Genomic DNA, 19881 nt, shown 5'->3' on the forward strand with positions numbered 1-19881 from the left:
CTTAGTGTTTTGCAATCCTTAATGTGCACAGCTGGCAGCTGAATGCAGGTTTGATACTAACAGTTTAGACATCTTTAGATGTAGCAGATGGAAAATTTTACACAAATAAAGTAGGAGAAAGTGTGCAATTAGGTTTTTATCTGCAGTTACATGATGCATCCTCTGTTTTCGTTTAGAACATCACCTTAGTGGGTGGTCATGATCTTTCCTTGTATCCAGGCCCTACCTTCTTGACACCACATTTGATGTTGGCTACATGCCCACCTACCAAACTTTTGTTTTTGTTGAGTGTGAATGAAATAGGGAATGCAACAATCAGCAAATCAAAAGACATACCATCAGTGAGACTGTAGCAGTCCAGTACATTATGGCTACATTCCTTGCTAGTTAAGTCACTATGGTAAAATCCTTGGCAGGATTTTTTTCAATAGTTTATTCATGATGTTCATTATTATGAGTTGTAAAGAGTATGAGAATTTCATTTTTAAAATGTCTTATGGAATGTATCACTTTCTTAGATCTTGTAGACATGCTGTGGAAACCATAACATAAAATATGAGTTACTTACAATAACTAATTTTAATCCCATCTGCTAAGTATGACAACATTAGCATTTCCACTTAATTAAAAACACCCTTAAAGCAGCAATGTTTTAATCACTCCATTTTATTTACTCTCCTCCGGTGTCACTTATAATTGTAACTTTTTATTTTTTAATAATGAGGGATTTTTTTTCTCCTTGCATCACACAAAAAAGTGCTGTCGATAATTAGCAGTCTTCTGTTATTAGTAGACTCAGGTGTCACAACTGTGTCTCATCCTCATTACAGTAAAAAATTTCACCTATCAGATTCATTATTGCTAGATAATGCGACTGAGAGCCTTTGCAGGCCCTCCAGAAAAGTAATTCAGCCAAGCAAAATTATCAGCTAATTATATTTAGAATCAAAAGCCCAACAACTATTTGCAGATAAATTGTATGAATTGAAGTGAATAGATCTGAATATTAAGATTCATAGATTTAGCAGATGATTTGTTAATTGGAATAAAAAGGTCATTTGCTAGTCATTTTAACAATAGATCAATTGGAACCCTATTTATTATTTAACTGGTAGTGCATAAGAATTGAAATGATGAATAATTGTATTATTACCATGAGATGATATTTTCTTCAAAATGGCAAAATATGGGAAACTTATGAGAAGGAATTTTATAAATTTCTTTTAAAATAGTGTGACAAATTTAATATATTTTAATACACAATCCTGATATAAATAATGTGTATAATAAGGTGTAATATTTTAGAAGTCAAAATCATACCCAAAAGTAGTTGTTGTATTTTTAATTGAGGAAATAAAGCCATGAATAAGGTAATTTACAAACAAAAGGTAGAACCTAAGTTTGAAAATTTTTTCTTCCTAAATCAAATAATGTCATTCCTCTCTCACTGTATTTTAATTAGCAGCGGTTTTTTGGAAATGGCAGAGTACATGCTCATACGATGACTCAAAATGTAACTTGGCCTGCAGTTTTCTTTCGGGGAACAGAACACTCTAATTCAAATCCATTATTAAAAAGCAGATAACATGTGCACTTTCTGAAATGCCTGTGACTTCACTCTTTTGATTTTATGTAATTATAAGGGAATGTTCATATGTATTTGCTTTTCGATTGGCACAGCATTTTAAAACTGAGTGTCTTCAGATAAAGTGCATATTTTCTTTTGGTTCATAAAGAATATCCCCAGTTTATGTGCTCAGAACTTTTGTGAATGTTTTATAATGCAGTCACAGTGCAGTTTATACTGTGCTTATGATAAGAATTTCTACACATACCCTATGTATGTAAAGAAAATAAATATTAGATGTTAGTTTGGATTTTGAAATTAATCGTTAGTAACTAGAACCTATCCCTTTCCACTGTGTTATCTTAGAACTGCTAGCAGTTCTCAAGCAGAACTTTGAACACAGTATTTTTCCAAACTTTGCAGCTCAAAGTAAATACTTTTCATTTAAACTAATTTCAGTTATAAAATAGGGAAAACATCACCCACTTAAAAACAGCTTAAATTGCATGTACTTTGTCACTGTAAATAAACAAGGTAAACATTGACATAACTTCAAACTATTCTTGGGTTGAAAAAAATCTGCAGTTCAAAATAAAATTCCGCCTTTGGTCAACATTTTGGATGCAATTCAAAGTTTCTCATAAAATAAACATATTTTAAAGAGTGTTTTGAATTTCACTGCATAATTCCTAGCCAACAGAAATTACAGTGGTATCTTTAAGGTTTATTATATGTCAGATCAATAGCCATTATGCAGGACTAACACAATCACTGAAGAGCAATACCTTTCTTCTACTTAACCCTTACTGCTAGGACATGAAGAAAAACTTGCTATAGTTGGTCCTTAGGGAAATCCTCTCACAGAGTGAAACTTTATTGTTTCTTTGTTTAATAATAAGAGTATTCTCTTTTGGATAAAATGGAAACTGAGCTGACTTTCCAGCCCAGAAAGCAAAATACTTATTAAGGTAATCTTAATGAGAGTTTTTCAGTAAAATAGGGAAATAGTTTTACATCCTGCCTAATAGCAAACTATTTTGAAGCTTTAACTTAAAATGAAAATGACCCATCACAACAGATTGTAAATTTTTTTTCTGATGTTTTTAAAAGTGCCTCGATGATTTCTACATCTAGAGTGTTAAAGTTAAGTATTTGCTGTTTTATTTAAACATTTTGAAAAATGAACATTCTGGGGCTTTGCAGCATTATTAAGAAAAGCTGTCCATACTTTACCATGTTGTTACATGTGTTTATCTGCTGATTATAAAATGTGTTAAACAGTATTTTAAAAACAAAAAAAAAAAATGCAGAACTGCGCTTTGATTAATTCAGTGAACAAAACATATGTTGTTGGTTCTGTTCTATGAAATTCATATATGATCAATAAAATCTTTTAAAAGAGCAACTTTGGCTTTGAGGATTGCACTGCCGACCATGTTTTTTATCCCAGCTAACTCTGGGCTCATACTGTTAACTTAGCAAACAAAACCACTTTCTGGCTATAATGGTAATGTCTTTTTAATATATTTTTATATCCTCTTTCTAAATTTTCTTTAGGTTGGAAGCTGTGTATTGTGGGTGTTACCCGCTTTGTCCCAAAGATTTGGTTTATCCCGAAATATTTCCAGGTAGCTGCTTTAATGTACTTTTGTCTGTGTTGAAATTTACTACATGATTCATGCTAAATTAGAAAGTTTGAAAATAAACTTAGGCAGGAGCAATTGTTTATTTGGCAAGTCAACATGTTAGTGTTAAGGAAAATTTTATGTGTTTTAATACATTAGAGTAAGCTTATATTTACCATCTGTTCTTTTAAGATAACAAAAAAGCAAGTTTTCAAATAGCATTCTTCATTGTTAGCATACACATCCCATAATGATGGATTTTTATAAGCAGGTCAGCGTTGCTGCAATTGCTTACAGATTTTTTTTAATGATATACACAGAGAAAAATTGAGGACTGAAAGTCACACCAAATTATTTCAACAATTGACTGGTTAATAATATGCAACTGTTGTACAGAGTACATACGGCTATCGTACTTGTTCTTTGAAAAAATTCTCATCACTAAATATATCACATATGCATTGTGTTACATTAGAATAATGTATTTTAATCACCCAAAGGAGATGTCTAAACAGCACAACTACACAGTCTTATTTAGCATTAAACATCCTTGTGAGCTGAGGTAACCTTATAAAATCATGCTTAAATAATGTAAAACACGAGGCGGCACAGAGCAATATGCATTTTTAATTAGTAAAGTGACTAATATCGGGTGTGTGCTTTGAGGTTTTTGTTTCATTAAAAATGTATCTGTTTTTCCTGCAGCTGAATATCTGTATTCTACACCTGAACAGCTTTCAAAAAGGCTCCAGAATTTCTGCAAGAGACCAGATATTACAAGAAAACATCTCTATAAGGTAGTTATTGAGAAGAGATTTATGTGGTATAAATACCATATTGAAGTACAAAGAAAAATCTTAAAAAAAAACATTTAATTAACATACTAATGTTTAAAGGAAACATGCTAGGGAGGGATATTAGTTGTTACACTAACAAGGATTAATTAAACTGGATGATGCCAGTTGTATTAACCTAGGTCTTATGAAATACGTGCACTTAATGCATGGTACATGCTTTTTTTTAATTTATTGTTTTCTAAGATGACTGTCCTTTACATTTAGCCCCAAGAGGCTTATAAAAATGAACCTGGATTAATGTAACTCATTAGTTTAAAAGGAAGTAAAAGGAAAGATTCTACAATTATACTAATGAGGATAAGCCTTTCTTCCCATCGTAATGAAATCTTCAGTCCTGAAAAATTCAGGTGAATGACATACGTGAAATTTGGTGTTCATTTTTTAAATACTTTAAAGATGATTTTGAGAATCAAATGTTTCCTTTGTCTAGTTTAGTAAAATTACATAAAAACCCTCAGTTAGTTTAGAATTCAACTGTCAGTCTCCTCTCTGAATGACAGAGGCAAAAGGAAAAGAGTTTAAATAGCATCATCATTCAGTCCCTTCATTCGTTATTTTTCTTCCCCCTTGTTTGAATCAAGAATTTTACATTGTTGGAATAACAACAGAGAGACTCTCCTAAAAGTCCAAGTAATTGAACTGGGATAAATCTGCTTTACGAGTTGTGAAGGTGGCTCTAGGCCATGAGTAATATACCTTTTTATATTCTTTGAATGTAGCATCTTCATTTTACATAAATTCAGTATACTTTACAATCTAGCAGTTTTCTAATCCAGCATATTTTAATTTTCCTATGTTAATATATATCCTTTCTACATGAAATACAGCCCGCTGCCTTTTTTCCTCTCCTTTCCCTTATCATGGCCTCAGATACATACATATTTACATAGTGATACATCAAAACATGACTTTGTTTCTGCAGGAAACAGTTAAACTTCAAGAAAAAGGGAGAGAACCAAAAATGCAATTTAACACCCAATTTCAAGCTCATTATCTTTCATTGTCTATTAACTTGGCAATGGTTCAGAAGGTAGCTCATAATAGTTTAAAATGCTGACTGAACAATTCCAGGCTTCAGTATTACTCCTTCAGTCAATACGATTGTATCGTATTCGTAGGAAGCTTCAAAAAGAAAACAGTCTTCCAAGGTTTACATCCAGATTTCCTCATTTTGAAAGTTCAGTCATGGTCTTGTTTGGGTAAAATGTTAATTTAGTAGTTTCCCACATAACAGACTGTCAAAATATACAGCTTATGAAATTGAAGAAATAGAATAGTATGTATTAATACAAATAGGTTCATCTTCTGCATATGACACAAAGCTACTTTTTAGTGAGTTTATCATCGGATTATTGATTTATTTTTCCCTTCTGGTGAATTTTTAGGCAATTTTTTTTCAGTTTTATTGAGATATAATTGACTTACTACACTGTGTAAGTGTGAGGTGTGCAGAATAGTGATGGACATATGTTTTGAAATGATTAATGATTACCACCACAAGTTTTAGTTATCACCCATCATCTCACAGAGGTACCAAAAAAAAAAAAACCGAGAGAAAAAATGTTTTTATCTCATGGTGAGAATGGTGAAGCATTTTAAACTGTATTTCCACCATCAGAGTTTTCCATTTTTAATTTTGCTTCCAGGTAGGCATTATCATCCCTGTTATTTTGGATCTGCAAATCTTTAACCATTTCAGAAGCTACTGCAACAGGTTGCTTAGAGTTACAATAAAAAACACATCTCCAACTGAAATATTTTAATATGGCTATTGCCATAACATATTTCTTCTTCCAAGAGCTTCTGGAAAAACTCTGAAGCAATGTCAACTTAGTGGTATGCTATTAATATACCAAATTGTTCTTCCTATAGCTTAAAAAATAGGAAATACCTTAAATGTGTGTTGATGTTACTATGGTTTACATATATTACTAGTCCATGCATCCTAACATGGTCCAAGTCAGTTTAAGAAATTAGTGTTTTATGCATAAGCATGTATAAGAATTTATATATATTATTCATTTTATGTACTTTTTAACATGGATTTTGTTTGTTATGAATCTATTATACACATTGATATATATCCTCATTCATAGATCTTGATGACATGTATCCAAAAATTAAACTCAAAAATGAATAAGATAGCCCAGGAATTAGAAATAATCAAGAGCTTTACAATGCAGTTCCCAGGACAAACTGATAAAAATCACAAGGACCACAGATCTAGTTGGGTGGTTGTAATAAGATTTAGAGCTAAAACAGAAAAGGAATGCCAGTTATAACTTTATCATTAAGATTTAATACATTACACTATTTTTTTTTTGCCTTATGTTTTATAAATATTCACATTTCAGGTAACATTTGCCCTCACTAAATATCAGAGAATTATTTTCCCCAAGGCAGCTTTGTACTTTTCTTACGCAATGGAAGAGACTTTTGTGTATATTATACAGAGAGTATTGAGGTTTTCTTTTTAAATTTATTCCATTGGACAGTGCTGTTTTGCTTTTAAAAACATATGCTTCTAAGATCTAAAAGGATAGAAAGTCACTGAATTCTTTAATTTGCTCCTTTTACATTTTTACACCTTACTCTTTTTTTGTTGTTGTTAAAAGTTTACATTTTAAAATCATCTCAACTACTTCTCATGTAGAGTTCACTTTAGGATAAGATTTTTCATATGGATTCACACTTAGAAATTTAATGACTAGAATAAGGCTACTAACACTTGGCTTTTTTCTCACATGAGACATTATACTTTCAATATGAGTGAGAGTTTGGGGGCTATAACTTGAAGCAGGATTTGAAACAGAATGCTAGTAACTGAAAAGCAGAAACAGAATTTGATACCTTTTTTTTCTTAAAGTGACTCTTTCTGCTACAAAACTTCATGCCCATGACTTCTCACCTGAAATGGTTTCAGACTTGAAATGTTTAAATTCCTCATGTGCAAGCAAGTATGCTCCCCTCCTCTCTCACACAGACATTTTACTTAAGATATTTAGAGAAATGCATGCAGAAATCACATTTCTTAATTATTTTTAAAACTTAAAACCCTGTTCTGAATTTTTTAAAAGCTAAAGCCATTTCTTAAAAAGTTTGCCACTAGGCTCAGCCATTGGACTGCACGTTTCTTGTACTTACAGGACACGTCCCTTTCTAAGTAGGTTACACCCAGCAGCCACACACTTGCCACAGAGATAAAGTAGGTTTCACTTCATCTGTAATAGGGAGCTCTTTTATGACTCTTGAACACAAGATTCTAGAAATAATCATAAAGTAATCAACCAAGGATTAACTTCTAACAGTAACATAGGGCTTCCTTTTACAACCCAAGTAAGTCTCATACCAGGAAGTTATATTTTGGGGGGGTCTCATTTTGACAATGGGAATTTACTTACTGAAAATTCCCAACAATTACTTGAGATCAGTACTTTATGCTTTTAGAGAGCCTTTGATCATTAGATTTTAAAATGCTTTAGAGGAAAATTTCTGTTCACCCCCTTGTTACCAGTATTGAAAATAGCACAAAAGTACAAATGGGGCAGTTGTAAAAAATATATACTGCCAGGACTAACAGTAGGTTTTCATTCCCACCCTATTTTTCATTTATTTTTATTTATAAATTGAGTGATATTCTGTGTTTAAAAGAGAGATGCCATCCTTCCTTTGCTTTACAAGGGTAAACTGTAGTTTAAGTTTTTTCAGATGATAGCAGCTGATTTTTATTTTGTTCCCCTCTTCAAGTCCTTTCACATTCCAGAAACCTTTATAACCTGCTGTTATTTGGAGGAGAGGATAATTTTCAGATTTCTGCCTAAAAGTGATTCCAAAGAGTGATTAAGCTTACAGTTCAGATTCAGAGCCCAGAAAAGCCATTTGCGGTTGTCTTAATTATATCAGGTTATATCTCCCCGAACCACAGCCAAGCCACTTTAAGTTTCCTTCAAGAGACTGGTCACTTTATAGTCCCCTTTTAATTTGAGCTTATACTCTAGATGTGAATAAGGTGGTGCTCACTAGTATTAACACGCCTCCAAAGTCATTACTTTTTCCTTAAAAAATGAAAACTTAAAAGCTCATGGCATTTTTAGAACTTCAAAAACCTCTCAATTGCACCAGCACAATCTAAGGCAAATGATCCGTCTCAGTCTCTCTCCCTCCCTCCCCGTTACTCTTCCCTCTCTTTCTTAACTTCTTTCCTTGATTTTGTTTGGCTTGGTTTTCCTTTGATTTGTCTAAGTAAAATGCAAGCAAAAAATCTTTAGCACAATAGATATACTCAGGGTGATTAAGATCAGTTAGAGGTTTTGGCTGCTTCTCTTTCTCTGCTACTAATTTGTAGCCTGGCTCTAGGTGAACTTCTTGGCCTCTATATGATTCATCTATAAACTTGGAAGAATTCTTTTTTTCTTAATTCTTAATAGCATTTTCCCCCTGAGGTTCTGCTATAATGAAATAATGAATATAAACCCGTTTGTAAACTTGAAGTGCTTTATAAATTCCACGTAATAGTAATGGCATTTCTCTTGTGCCTTCACCACTTAAAAGTAAAATTCACATTCACAAAAAACATGTATTAAGAGTGTTGTCTATCTTATGTTTAGAAAAGTTAAAAGTTGGATGATAAACTTCTAATAGCTGTCATCCATAACATAAACCAGGAAATTTGTGTGCAGTAGAATATACCCATTTGCAAAAAAAATAATAATAATAATAAGGCGGGGTTGGGGGGGCAGCTTTCCACAATGGTTGAAAATATAGTTACACTTTAAGCCAATCAGAAACTGGGATTTCCTGAGGTGATGAAACTTGAGAACCATTTACTTGGTGGCTTTTTGAAATCTAATTGACGTAAGTTATGCAAATTTGCAATATGAATTTTCAGCATGCTTTAGTCTTTCGGTCGTTAATGCTTCTTCATTGCTTTCTCTTCTCTCCCTCCCCCTTACAGGGTGAAATGGCTCCTTTTTCTTGGGCAGCCCTACATGGTAAATTCAGGTCTCTGCTTACAGCAGAACCTAGGGAAGATTTGTGACAGATGGGGCTAAGTCACAAACTTGCAGCCTAAGGCAGAATCTGTAGAACTTTCCAGAGTGTGCCCATATTTACCTGATCAGAGAGAAAAGAAAATCTGCAGAGGAAGCTGAGCCTGGCTGCTTGTCATAGCTGACACAGAGCCATCTGCCACAAACCTGTGGCGGCTTCAGATCTCCAATCCCTGCCACCACCCCAACTCAAATTAAATACAGATTCCTAGAGACGTTATGATGGTTACACATGTCCTCGGCATCACATGGAGGAGACTGTTCAAAAAAAATATGTGGCCTGTTGTATAACCGCACTCATGTATCCCATATGTGGTGCCACATTGAATTTCCGGTTGAATCCGTTTTTATCCTTTGTACTGGATGACATGGTGCCTGAATTCTTTCATTTCGCCGACACGATGGCAGCCAAACTGCAGCTTCAAACGCTCTCACTTGGCTGGGTTTCTACCTAGGTTGCCAGGTTATCATCGGAGCCTTCTTGTGTCCTCAGAGGGCCACAGGGCCTGAACGGAGGATCAGAATGCTACTGACTAATTGGGCAGCCATCTCGGAATTGTTTGTGGGCAAAGAGCTGCTTTAGCACTTTTCTTTTAGCAAATTAATGACTCCCTGGCACCGAGGTTTTAAGTGAAGGTATTAATAAGAAGTCTGGCAGGTATTCCCATGATTCACAGAGTTACATTTGCATTTAATTTATCTTAAAGAAAGTTGCAAGATAAACAGCTGTAATTCAGACAAACATGGAAAATACACTAAGTAGGGCCATCTCGCCCGTAAAATGAACACAGAGATACTTGTTTTAATTTTTTTCGAGAAATAAAAATACTTCTTACAAAACCAGTAATTTTGATATAAATATTTGTCAAAAATATTTGCATCCAGCTACAAATATAATCTTCTCAAGATAAATCACTTATGATTCCAATAGTCAAGCTGGTGTATTTGTTAATGTCAAGATATTTTGAATGGCTAGATTGTAAAATAAATTTTTAATAAAGTGCCCACTGCAATTTTTAATTAACGTAACTCATTTCCATGTAAGTGTGTACATCTATCTGTATGTTTCTCTCTGAACACTTTCCTTGTGTCAGAGACAACGAATACAATTGTTTCTTTTCCCAATGAACAAGGATCTGTTTTGCAAATGTTTGTGAGATATTATGACATTTCCAAGATTTTCTTTGCATTCTGGAAAGCAGGAGGTAAACATTTGTAGTCATTAAGGTAAAGTCTGTTGATAAACCATCTTCTGTTTACTGACAGGTAAATTGTAACTCTCCTAGCTTTTGAAATGAATAACTTCTGTAAGCTGCAAAGTGAGGAGCAGCCAGGGGGAAGGGGGCAGACAAGGGCCAAGCCTGGCTCTTTGGTTTTTAGAAGGACTGAGTTGTCTAGCAGGCATCTGAGACAGAGAGGGCACTGGTTCAAAAGTCTGGTAGGACCCATTTGACAGGTAGCACAAGTGTAAACAGGAAATAGATCAAGGTAGAGCCCTCTAGATAGAGGCAGTCTTGCAGATCAGAAAAAGCAGCAGTTCAGGGCCCAGGAGGCCAAGGAATTTAAAAGCAGGGAGAGTAAGAAGCAGAAACAACAGGTTCTACTTCTGCACAGAGTCCTCCCTGACCAGCATGAAAGCCCTATGTATGATGGACATCACAGCACTGGATCTGAGTCCTCCTCCCATTCTGAGAAGGCACTGGACAAATTAGCCCATAAAACAAAGGGCTCAGGAATTATTTGAGAAGTCCCTTCTGGTCTGAGACTGTGAAACTTGGAATCTATCGGTTATGTTCCTTTTGAGTGCAAAAGCTAATATAAAAGGGCCTAAGAGCTTTTTAGACTCTTCTCCTGAGCAGGGTTTACCATCTAAAGGGATGCTTCAGTTAGAAAGGTGCCATGTTACAGATGACGTCTCTCAAAACAATATTATACTCTCACAGCCAAGAAACAGTGCTTATTTCATTATGTCCTACTATTCTGAAAATGATGAGCTCATATTTCATAGTGAATCATGTATCATATGCATAACTATCCGTATATACTTTTTTTTTAATTTACGGGAAAACAACATTAATTACCATTCAGATAGTGCATCTGAAACACTTAAATATTTGCCTGATTTTGGCAAACACAATATTGCAGGTTACCTGTGTACAAAGATGTTTTTCTATACCCATAAACTCAAATCAAATTTTGGCTTTAGCTGTGCCAGCATTATTTCTGGAATAAAAATTTGCAATAAAGTGGTCACTTCTTAGAACTGTACTGTTGGATTTGGTATTAGTGCAAATAAGCAATAAAAAGTCTTGTAAATGTAGAATTTGTAACATTTGAAAAGCTAACTGTGTGTGTGTGTGTGTGTGTGTGCGCATATGGCTCAACAGCCATGATATGGTGGCATGGAGGGTTATTCAGTTAACCCATATTTTGTTGAGGAAAATCGACAGTACAAGCTGACTCTTTACTTCCTGATTTCCTTGTGCTGGGCTGTGCTAAGTCACTTCAATCTTGTCTAACTCTCTGCAACCCTATGAACTGTGGCCCTCTAGGCTCCTCTGTCCATGAGATTCTCTGGACAGGAATACTGGAGTGGGTTGTCTTGTCCTCCTCCAGGGGGTCTTCCCTGACCCCAGCAGGGACTGAACACTCCTCTCTCAAGTCCCCTGCACTGGCTGCTGAGTTCTTTACCACTGGCGCCACCTGGGAAGCCCCCTGCTTTCTTCACTTTCACTAAAGAGAGCAGACAGTCCCATTATTTCTTATTTTGAGTATAGATGTTGAAAATTTGGGGTTTTTTTTTTTAGACATTCAATTCTGTTCATTTTATTCTCTTTTAGATTAATCATTAAACCAATTTTAATCTTAAATGTCTTTAAAAGTCTGCCCATTATCAACCCTGACACAGTGTTCAGGATGCTTGTCCTGAATTTACCTAAACTGTGTTTCTGGTAAGGTGTTTCTGTAATAAACAGAAGAGCACCTAGTTCTTAATATACTTATTTATACCAGGTTAATTGGGAACAGATCAAAAGACCTTTCCCCAAATGCACCTGGTTTAACAAGCATCCTTCAGATATGGTTAAGTTTAAATGTCCTGCTCCAGCTCTCAGTTCTTCAAACTTGCCACATAAAGATGGCAGCACAATCAGTAAGTCAGTGAAAACTCAGCCATAGAGGGCTGGACAAATTCACTTCAACACCTTGAAATGCATCTGGAAGCAAAGATTTCGTTTTCTGTTGAAGGTGTTAATTATATTTGATATTTTTAAAAGTAAAATCTGTTTTTGAGAAAGCATCTGCTACCCAGAAATATTATGAGCCACAAAAAAATTTTTCATTTCAGTCTCAAGATACTTTCTGCAGATGAGAGAATCAGATTTCAAATGAGAGTCCATGCTGTCTTTTAATGTTGACATCTTCTATGAGTTTTATTCTTCTATTGACTACTGACAGGTGTTACCCTAAGTGCCTTTCTGTTTCTGTGGAAAACTGGAAAACAAGTTTCATTTTAAAATGTGAATTGAGATGTACAATGACTAGTGCTGCTATAATGTGCCCTCCCCTCACAATTATTCATTAAAATGTAATTGGGAAAGTTTTTAAACTATGTAAACAATTCTACAGGATGCTCAAAGATATGTACCTGTCTGCTTAAAGTATAACAGAAAACTTGGGAATTAGCACCAAATTTACAATCATGGTTAAGTCAGAGGAGTGATGGTAGGAAAATTAGACACATAACTGGGAAAGTATAGTACCTTAAGAAATGGTCTATTTCTTAACCTGGGTATTAGTGCACAAAGTCTTATTTCTACCCTTTATGACTTTTTGTATGTCTTAAATGTTGTTATTGGATCTACATTTTGATAGGAGCTGTAGATATTTTGGTTACCTTGTGTAATATAGGAGCTATAATACTCTGCTGCCACGCCATTCTTAACGTTTCTCAGTTGATGGATGGAGTCAGAAAAACCATTTTCCTTTAAACAGTGAAAGAAACTGCCCTCACCACCAGTTTTGCATGAGAAGACTTTCCTTGGCTTACTGGGAGCCAAGCACTTAACTTTGACCCCGAAACAACCCATACTACGAAGGAAGTTGAACTTGACTGTGGGTTCCTTTTTCCTGGAGCTAATGATCACCGTTTCTGACTAACGTGTGTGGCGTTACAAGTAGAAAATGGAAAACTAGGGCTCCAGAAACTCCTTTTTGAAGAGTCAAGAGAGGAAGATGGAGGAAGTTATTATATGAGCTGGTCTTTTTTATCTTGAAAAATTCAGAGCTTTGTGGTAGGGCACAGAGCTGTCTGAGCTGCTAACCGCTCTGCCCACTTCCTGCACTGTTACCTGTTCCCTTTCCTCTTTAAGACAAAGGCTTTCATTGTCGTCATGCCATGAAAAGGAATCCTCCAAGTATCTTTGGGATGCCCTAGCTGCATGTGAGTTACGTATGACTTCAGAATCCCCACATCCTCTGGCCCATTTTCCTAATTTGGAATTTGGGGGTCAGTGCCTTCTGGGGTCCTCCCAGCACCTAGCACGACATTAGTGATTCCTTTTTCTCTCCCATATCTCTGTGGTAATGACTTTCAACCCCAGGACAGGTTCTTCATGGCTCCCATAAACAGATACAAAGAACTGATGTTTCCTAAGAGATAATCTGGTACTTCCCCTGGTGGCTCAGCGGTAAAGAATCCACCTGCAATGCAGGAGTCAGAAGAGATGCAGGTTGATCCCTGGGTCGAGAAGATTCCCTGGAGGAGGGCATGGCATCCCACTCCAGTATTCTTGCCTGGAGAATCCCATGGCTAGAGGAGCCTGGCAGGCTACAACCCATAGGGTCGCAGAAGTTGGACATGAATGAACCGACTTGGCATGCAGGCACACAGAAGATAATCTAACATGTGTACTGTCATATTAGTTACTGCATTTAAATAGCAGACCCTAGATGGAATGCTGGAAGATGGGATTTGTACTGGAAATACTTATGTAACACTCTTCTCAAGGAATTTGAAGTCCTTTATATCTGAAAATGTAATGTTTCCATCACCATTTCTCAAGTGAGAAAATTAAGGCATCATATTAAGGCTTATGTAGGAGCCAGACTGCCTTATAGAAACGGAAAGATGTTTTGTGTCTTTGTCTAAGGCTCTCTGTGCACAGAACAGTGTTGTTGTCACCCAAATTGCCTTTCAGGAAGCACCAAGTTCAGTGTTGATGACTCACTGGGACCTCTGTTTCCCTATTATTTCTCCCCTCACCAGGCAAAGGGCAGCAGGAAGTGGCCCACACACGTAGTTGGTAAAAAAAGGGGCATGAGAGACCTTGTAGTTTTGCTCACATTTTAAATATTTTTATTATGACTATTATGATATCTGTAGGGAAGCATTGCAGAGAAGGCAATGGTAACCCACTCCAGTACTCTTGCCTGGAAAATCCCATGGACCGTAGGAGCCTGGTAGGCTCCAGTCCATGGGGTCGCTAGGGGTCAGACACGACTGAGCGACTTCACTTTCACTTTTCACTTTCATGCATTGGAGAAGGAAATGGCAACCCACTCCAGTGTTCTTGCCTGGAGAATCCCAGGGATGGGGGAGCCTAGTGGGCTGCCGTCTGTGGGGTCGCACAGAGTCGGACACGACTGAAGCGACTTAGTAGCAGCAGCAGCAGCAGCAGGGAAGCATTGGATCGCTACATCCCATCCCAGGCCCTTACCACTCCCTGTGGTCTTAACACTCTGTAGGACTTACACATCATGTAACTTCCCTGGCCCTCCTGGTGAAACATTTATGTTTGTAACCTCCCCGTTTTAGATGGGAGGAAACTGAGGGCTGAGTCCTGGCTGAGTTGCTTTGGGTCCCATGTAGACACAGGTCTAGACTTCAGTCTCTTTCAGGAGATTGTGTTCAACTCATTTGGTCAAGTGGTATAGTGGTTTGGTGGTGGTTTAGTCGCTAAGTCATGTCTGACACTTGCAACTCCATGGACTGTAGCCCTCCAGGTTCCACTGTCCGTGGGATTTCCCAGGCCAGAATACTGGAGTGGGCTGCGGTTTCCTTCTGCAGACCATCCCTTAAAGGAGGTGAAAGGGAATATATCTATCTGTCCATCTTTTCCTCCTTCCCTCCTGCTCTTACTATCAGAAAAAAACACAGACAAGTTGCTAGTACTTGGCTATAGATTTATTTCATGTTCCTCCTGCCTGGCCTGGCTATACTTGTAGTCCAAGCAACCATAAGGAGAGGAATGCAAAAAAAAATTGACTTCTGGTCCTAAACTCTCTGACTTCTGGTACCTGTGATGTTTCTGAACAGCTGAGTTTTTTTGCCTTTCACATCATCCAAGTAGATGCCACCTATCAAACAGATAGGCTGGCCCTTTATCCAAAAGGCGGCCGGTGGCATCAGTGCAGAAGCACCTTTAATTGTGCAGCAAGGGCCTGCTTCGTCTCATCCCCAATAGATAACCCAGAAATTACATCCTGAAACTTACTTCCCCAGAAAGAAAAGGAAGAGGAGGAATAATTTTAAAAGAAGATACTTCTAATACAGTATTAGACTGTAATTCATAGGGAAATTTATGCCTGAGATATGAATTTCTGAAAATAGCATTTTTTAAAGGGAAACACTGACACATCCTTAATTATAGAGTAATAAATACCAATGGTATATTATCTTCTGATATTTCCTTACACAGATATCAAAGCATGCAGCTGTCTTTGAAAACTGATAATCAAGTACAATATAAGTGTATTACATCTTGAGCTTACAGCACACACTTTAACTAAGCAGCCTCATGGAGCACTTAACAGTGAGAAACAGAGCTGCTTCGAGTAGAAACCTAACTGAACAAATTAGACTTGAATTGTAACTTAAGAATCATAGTCAAACCAAAATGCCTGTCCTTGCCAGGAAAGGCATTCCAAAGGCAAAGAGCATGCCAAGTAAAAAGCCTTTGCTTCAGGATTATGGAGGCAGTTCTCAAAAGCCAGCATAACTTAATGATCAATCAGAAAAATATAGAGCAGTAACTTCACAACCAAAGGATGCATAAAAATTGTACAAAGCATTAATAGTGGAATAGGGAGGAAGAATGGGATTTTAACAGAAAGTATTAAGGTCTTAGAAAGCTCTATTTATTGCCTTCAATCCAGGCAAAAAGAAAGAGACAAACATGGTCAAAGAAAAAGTACGTGGACAAATGTGGGGGGTAGGAAAGGAAATGAAGGTTAAACAAGGCCAATATGATTCAGAATGAAAGGGAGGGAGGCAAGGATAAGGAGCCAGCTGCAATTACTAAATGTTACATTAAGAAGAGCTGCAATGGAGAGGGGAGGTCTGGATATTTGACTAAGTGGATTAATGCCTTCTTCCTGGGGTGTCTGAAGATGCAGATTTTAATTTGGTACAGGATTTTATTGTGAAATTCTTAGTGGGATGGGGATAAATAGAGACTTTTATAAACACTTAGAAAGTAGAAAAGGGGAACATAATGCTTTTCATAAATTTGACTGTGATAAACATAGTGTTTGAAGCTATGGACACAGGTAAATGGAAAAAAAAATAGTCCATAATAGTAGAACTTACAGGAAATTTAGACAAAATTTAAAAGGAAAAAAAAAAACCCCACATAGATGTGTGAAGCCAAGGATTTTGAATGACTTAGGGGCTGGTTTTATTGCTGCTCTCCTTTCTCCACCCATTAAAAATAATAAATCATAACTCTGGCATTTAGAAACCTAGTCATGAACATCATTTATTAATATAAACCTGATCCTATGCTATTCTTTGGTGTGTGGTAAAAATACGAACTAACAAAACTGGCCTAAAACGACAGCAGGGTGATCCTCTCAAACACAGGAAAACTGTAAGGAAAGAAAAACTCCTAATTTGCTCTTTCACCTTTTTTATTTTACTGAAAGAGAAAGTCAAAATGTGGAGTGCATGTGGCTAAATCAAGACTGGATGCTTCAGAGGAGATTTTAAAGATTTTCCTAAATATGTATCAAAAGGGTGGGGGAGGCTTGGAACCGAGTGTGATTTACAGCAATTTATTAATCTGCTCATCTACTACCACTTCTGGGAAAAGTGGCAAATAAGGAAGGAAGGCTCTCTACCTTCTACAGTGGAAGCGAGGAGAGCAGAAATTTAATCGCATTCCCTGAGTGGAATGCCTCTGTCATTTGGCTGGCAACCAGTCCACGAACTTACTGGTTCAGGCATTTGTCTGGCCAATAACGTTGGAATCATTTAAAGTGAAAATATGGATCGGGAGGTATTTAAGAATTACTGATATGCAGCTATTAATCTTGAATGCAAATAGCATTATTTGGGGTGTGGGCAAATCAATTTAACTGGAATCACATGAAAACACTTTTTTTTTTTTTTTATATACTGTAAGGAAAATGGCACTGGTGGAAAAATTACAAATAAAAGACAGGAGAATACCTGCAAAGAGGAAGGCTGGTAAAATGACTAAGCAAGGTGGTCTTACTACCTCCAACCTGCTGCATCGTTTTTCTCAGTAAACAGATTACTAATAAACAGACCCAAATACCTTTATTTCCCAAGCTGACTCAGCAACAAGAGGAATAAAATACGGAAAAGTGCAATGCCTGGTGGCTCGGGGTGATCCTCAAAGGTCATCCCTTTAGTTTCAGTGTTAAAAATTGAGGGCCCAGAACTAGCGATGTGTGATGGTCACAGAGTGGGATTTGGCTTCTGAACACCACCCTACCCTAAGTGAAGGATTTAGGACGTCACGGAGTTGAAGTGGCATCTTACATCCCAGGAAACATGGTAGAGATTGTTTTGCGATCATAATGAATAAGAGAAAAGGTATCAATGCATACATCTCTCCTTTTTCCTCCAGAGTCCAGAACCATCGAGAACCTTGTGCTCTCTGGTGCTTGCAGCTATGTTCCCTGGCTTTCTATGGGCTCAACTTTGCCCCTGGATTTCTAATCCTGTGATACCAGGCAAGGGAAGGGGGCGGGGCGGGGGGGGGGACCGCAATCTATAAAATTGCGAAAAGTGCACGCGTATGCGTGCCTGTTAGTTCGCTGAAGATAATGAATAAGCAGTACTGTAAGCGTCAAATATTAAAACTTAAAAATGTGTTTTAAAACGTTTTTAGGAAACCAAATGTACTCTAACGGAGTATTTCTAGTCTTTTTTTTAACATATAGAGGGTCTCAGGACCTCTGGGTGCATCAGCAAAGGGTCCTCCTACACGAGGAGTGAGCAGCTGCGATCGGCCCCAGGCACCACCTACCCAGAGTCATCCACTACCTAATGTTATTTTACATTTGCCCTGTTAATAAAAGAGGTGTGGGGCGAGGGCGACGAGAAGAGGCATCCCCGCCCCCTCACCCCGACCCCACCCAGCATTCTGTATTTCCTTTTGTCGTGGCAGTCAGCTGACACATGGAAAATGTGTACGGTTTCGCTTGCCTTTTAATCTGTAACTAAGGATTCCTTGTCTGGGGCCGGCTACTTCTTTGCTCCTTCCCTCCCCTCCTCTCAGATCTTCCGTCCTCGGACAGGTCTAGCCCTGCGCCGCAGGGTAGGCGCTGGCGTGGCCCCACTGGGCCGTGAGCAGAGGGGTGGCGGCGGGGCGTGCGGGCCTCGGCCTTAGGCAGCGCTGGCCTGCCCAAACGCGCGCGCCCGGGCGCCAGCCCCAAGCCTCCGACGAGCCTGCGCCCAGCGTCGGGAGGACAGCGTGCCGGAGCCTCCGAAACCGAGAAGGGTTGGGAGGGTCCGGGGCCTCCGGGCTCTCGCCGCGCACTTTCTCCCCCAGGCCGATGTGCCCGAGCTCCGGTTCGCGGCGGCGCTCGCCCTCCATGCCCCGTTGGGTCCCGTCCAAAGCGCGTGGAGGTAGTTCGACACCTCTCCGGGCGCGAGCAAACGGGGCACAGAGGACGTCGAGGGCGCAGACTCCTCACCGAGTCTCCTCGGCAGCGCTTGAGCCCAGCACCGAGAGCCAGAGGAGCCCCGAAGCCGCTGGAGGCGTCCCAGGCGACCGGACGCAGCGAGCCCCGAGCGACCGCCGCGCTCCCGCTCACTCTTGCGCGGACTCCGGGGCAGAGCCGCGCCGGCACGCGCACGCCGACGCGCGCACAGCCCGACACGCGCACACTGTCGCGCACACTGTCACGCACACACGCGGGCACGCTCCCTGGCACGCGCGCACCGACAGTCACATGCTGACACACGCACAAGTGGCGGGTGGCCCAGGTCTGCCCTGCTGCTTCGCGTCGGGGTGACCGGTCCCCTTCCGCACCACCGGGAAGGCGGCGCAGCCCTGACCGGCAGATCTCTTCTCTAAGTATTTTTACGGAACCTGGTGCCTTGAGTCGGCCAGTCTCAAATCTCAGGGAGAGAATCCCATGAAGATGAAGCGAAAGCAAAGAGAATGATTTATCTCCTTCTGTCCTTTTAAAAAATTCTCACTTAAGCAAAAACAGAGAAGGGAGTAGGGGTGGGCACTGCAACTCTCCAGGCAAAGATCTGGCTATTAATGTTAAAACACTCTTCTTCAACTCTCTCACATATTCTGACTTGTGATTTTAATCCCACTGCCAGCCCTAAGGTTGCTTTCCTTTACACTTCATACCTGTGTTCTGGATTGCAAACTTTCTCCTCCTGACCACCAACTGGTTATTTAGGTGGAGCAAAGAGAGCGGCGGGGCGGGGGAGGGGTTAAGCAGTGTTTAGGTAGAAGAATGGCAACCCACTCCAGTGTTCTTGCCTGGACAATCCCAGGGACGGGGGAGCCTGGTGG

At 38.7% G+C, this 19881-nt stretch overlaps 1 protein-coding gene across 13 annotated transcripts in view; it reads left to right on the forward strand.

Annotated features, from left to right (window-relative positions):
- The window catches only part of GTDC1 (glycosyltransferase like domain containing 1), a 523084-nt gene that overhangs the window by 425676 nt on the left and 77527 nt on the right, over positions 1 to 19881 (forward strand). For 7 of the 13 annotated variants that reach the window (XM_060410058.1, XM_060410059.1, XM_060410060.1 and 4 more), the window contains 2 exons: positions 3125 to 3195; positions 3898 to 3989. In XM_060410058.1, the coding sequence (XP_060266041.1) occupies positions 3125 to 3195; positions 3898 to 3989 (163 nt within the window). Of the gene's footprint in view, positions 1 to 3124; positions 3196 to 3897; positions 3990 to 9003; positions 11418 to 19881 lie in introns of those variants that run through there. The other 6 variants (XM_060410062.1, XM_027964988.3, XM_027964990.3 and 3 more) reach the window with 1 other exon arrangement.

Source organism: Ovis aries, chromosome 2 (genome assembly GCF_016772045.2).
Source record: "Ovis aries strain OAR_USU_Benz2616 breed Rambouillet chromosome 2, ARS-UI_Ramb_v3.0, whole genome shotgun sequence".
NCBI classification, from domain to species: domain Eukaryota; kingdom Metazoa; phylum Chordata; class Mammalia; order Artiodactyla; family Bovidae; genus Ovis; species Ovis aries.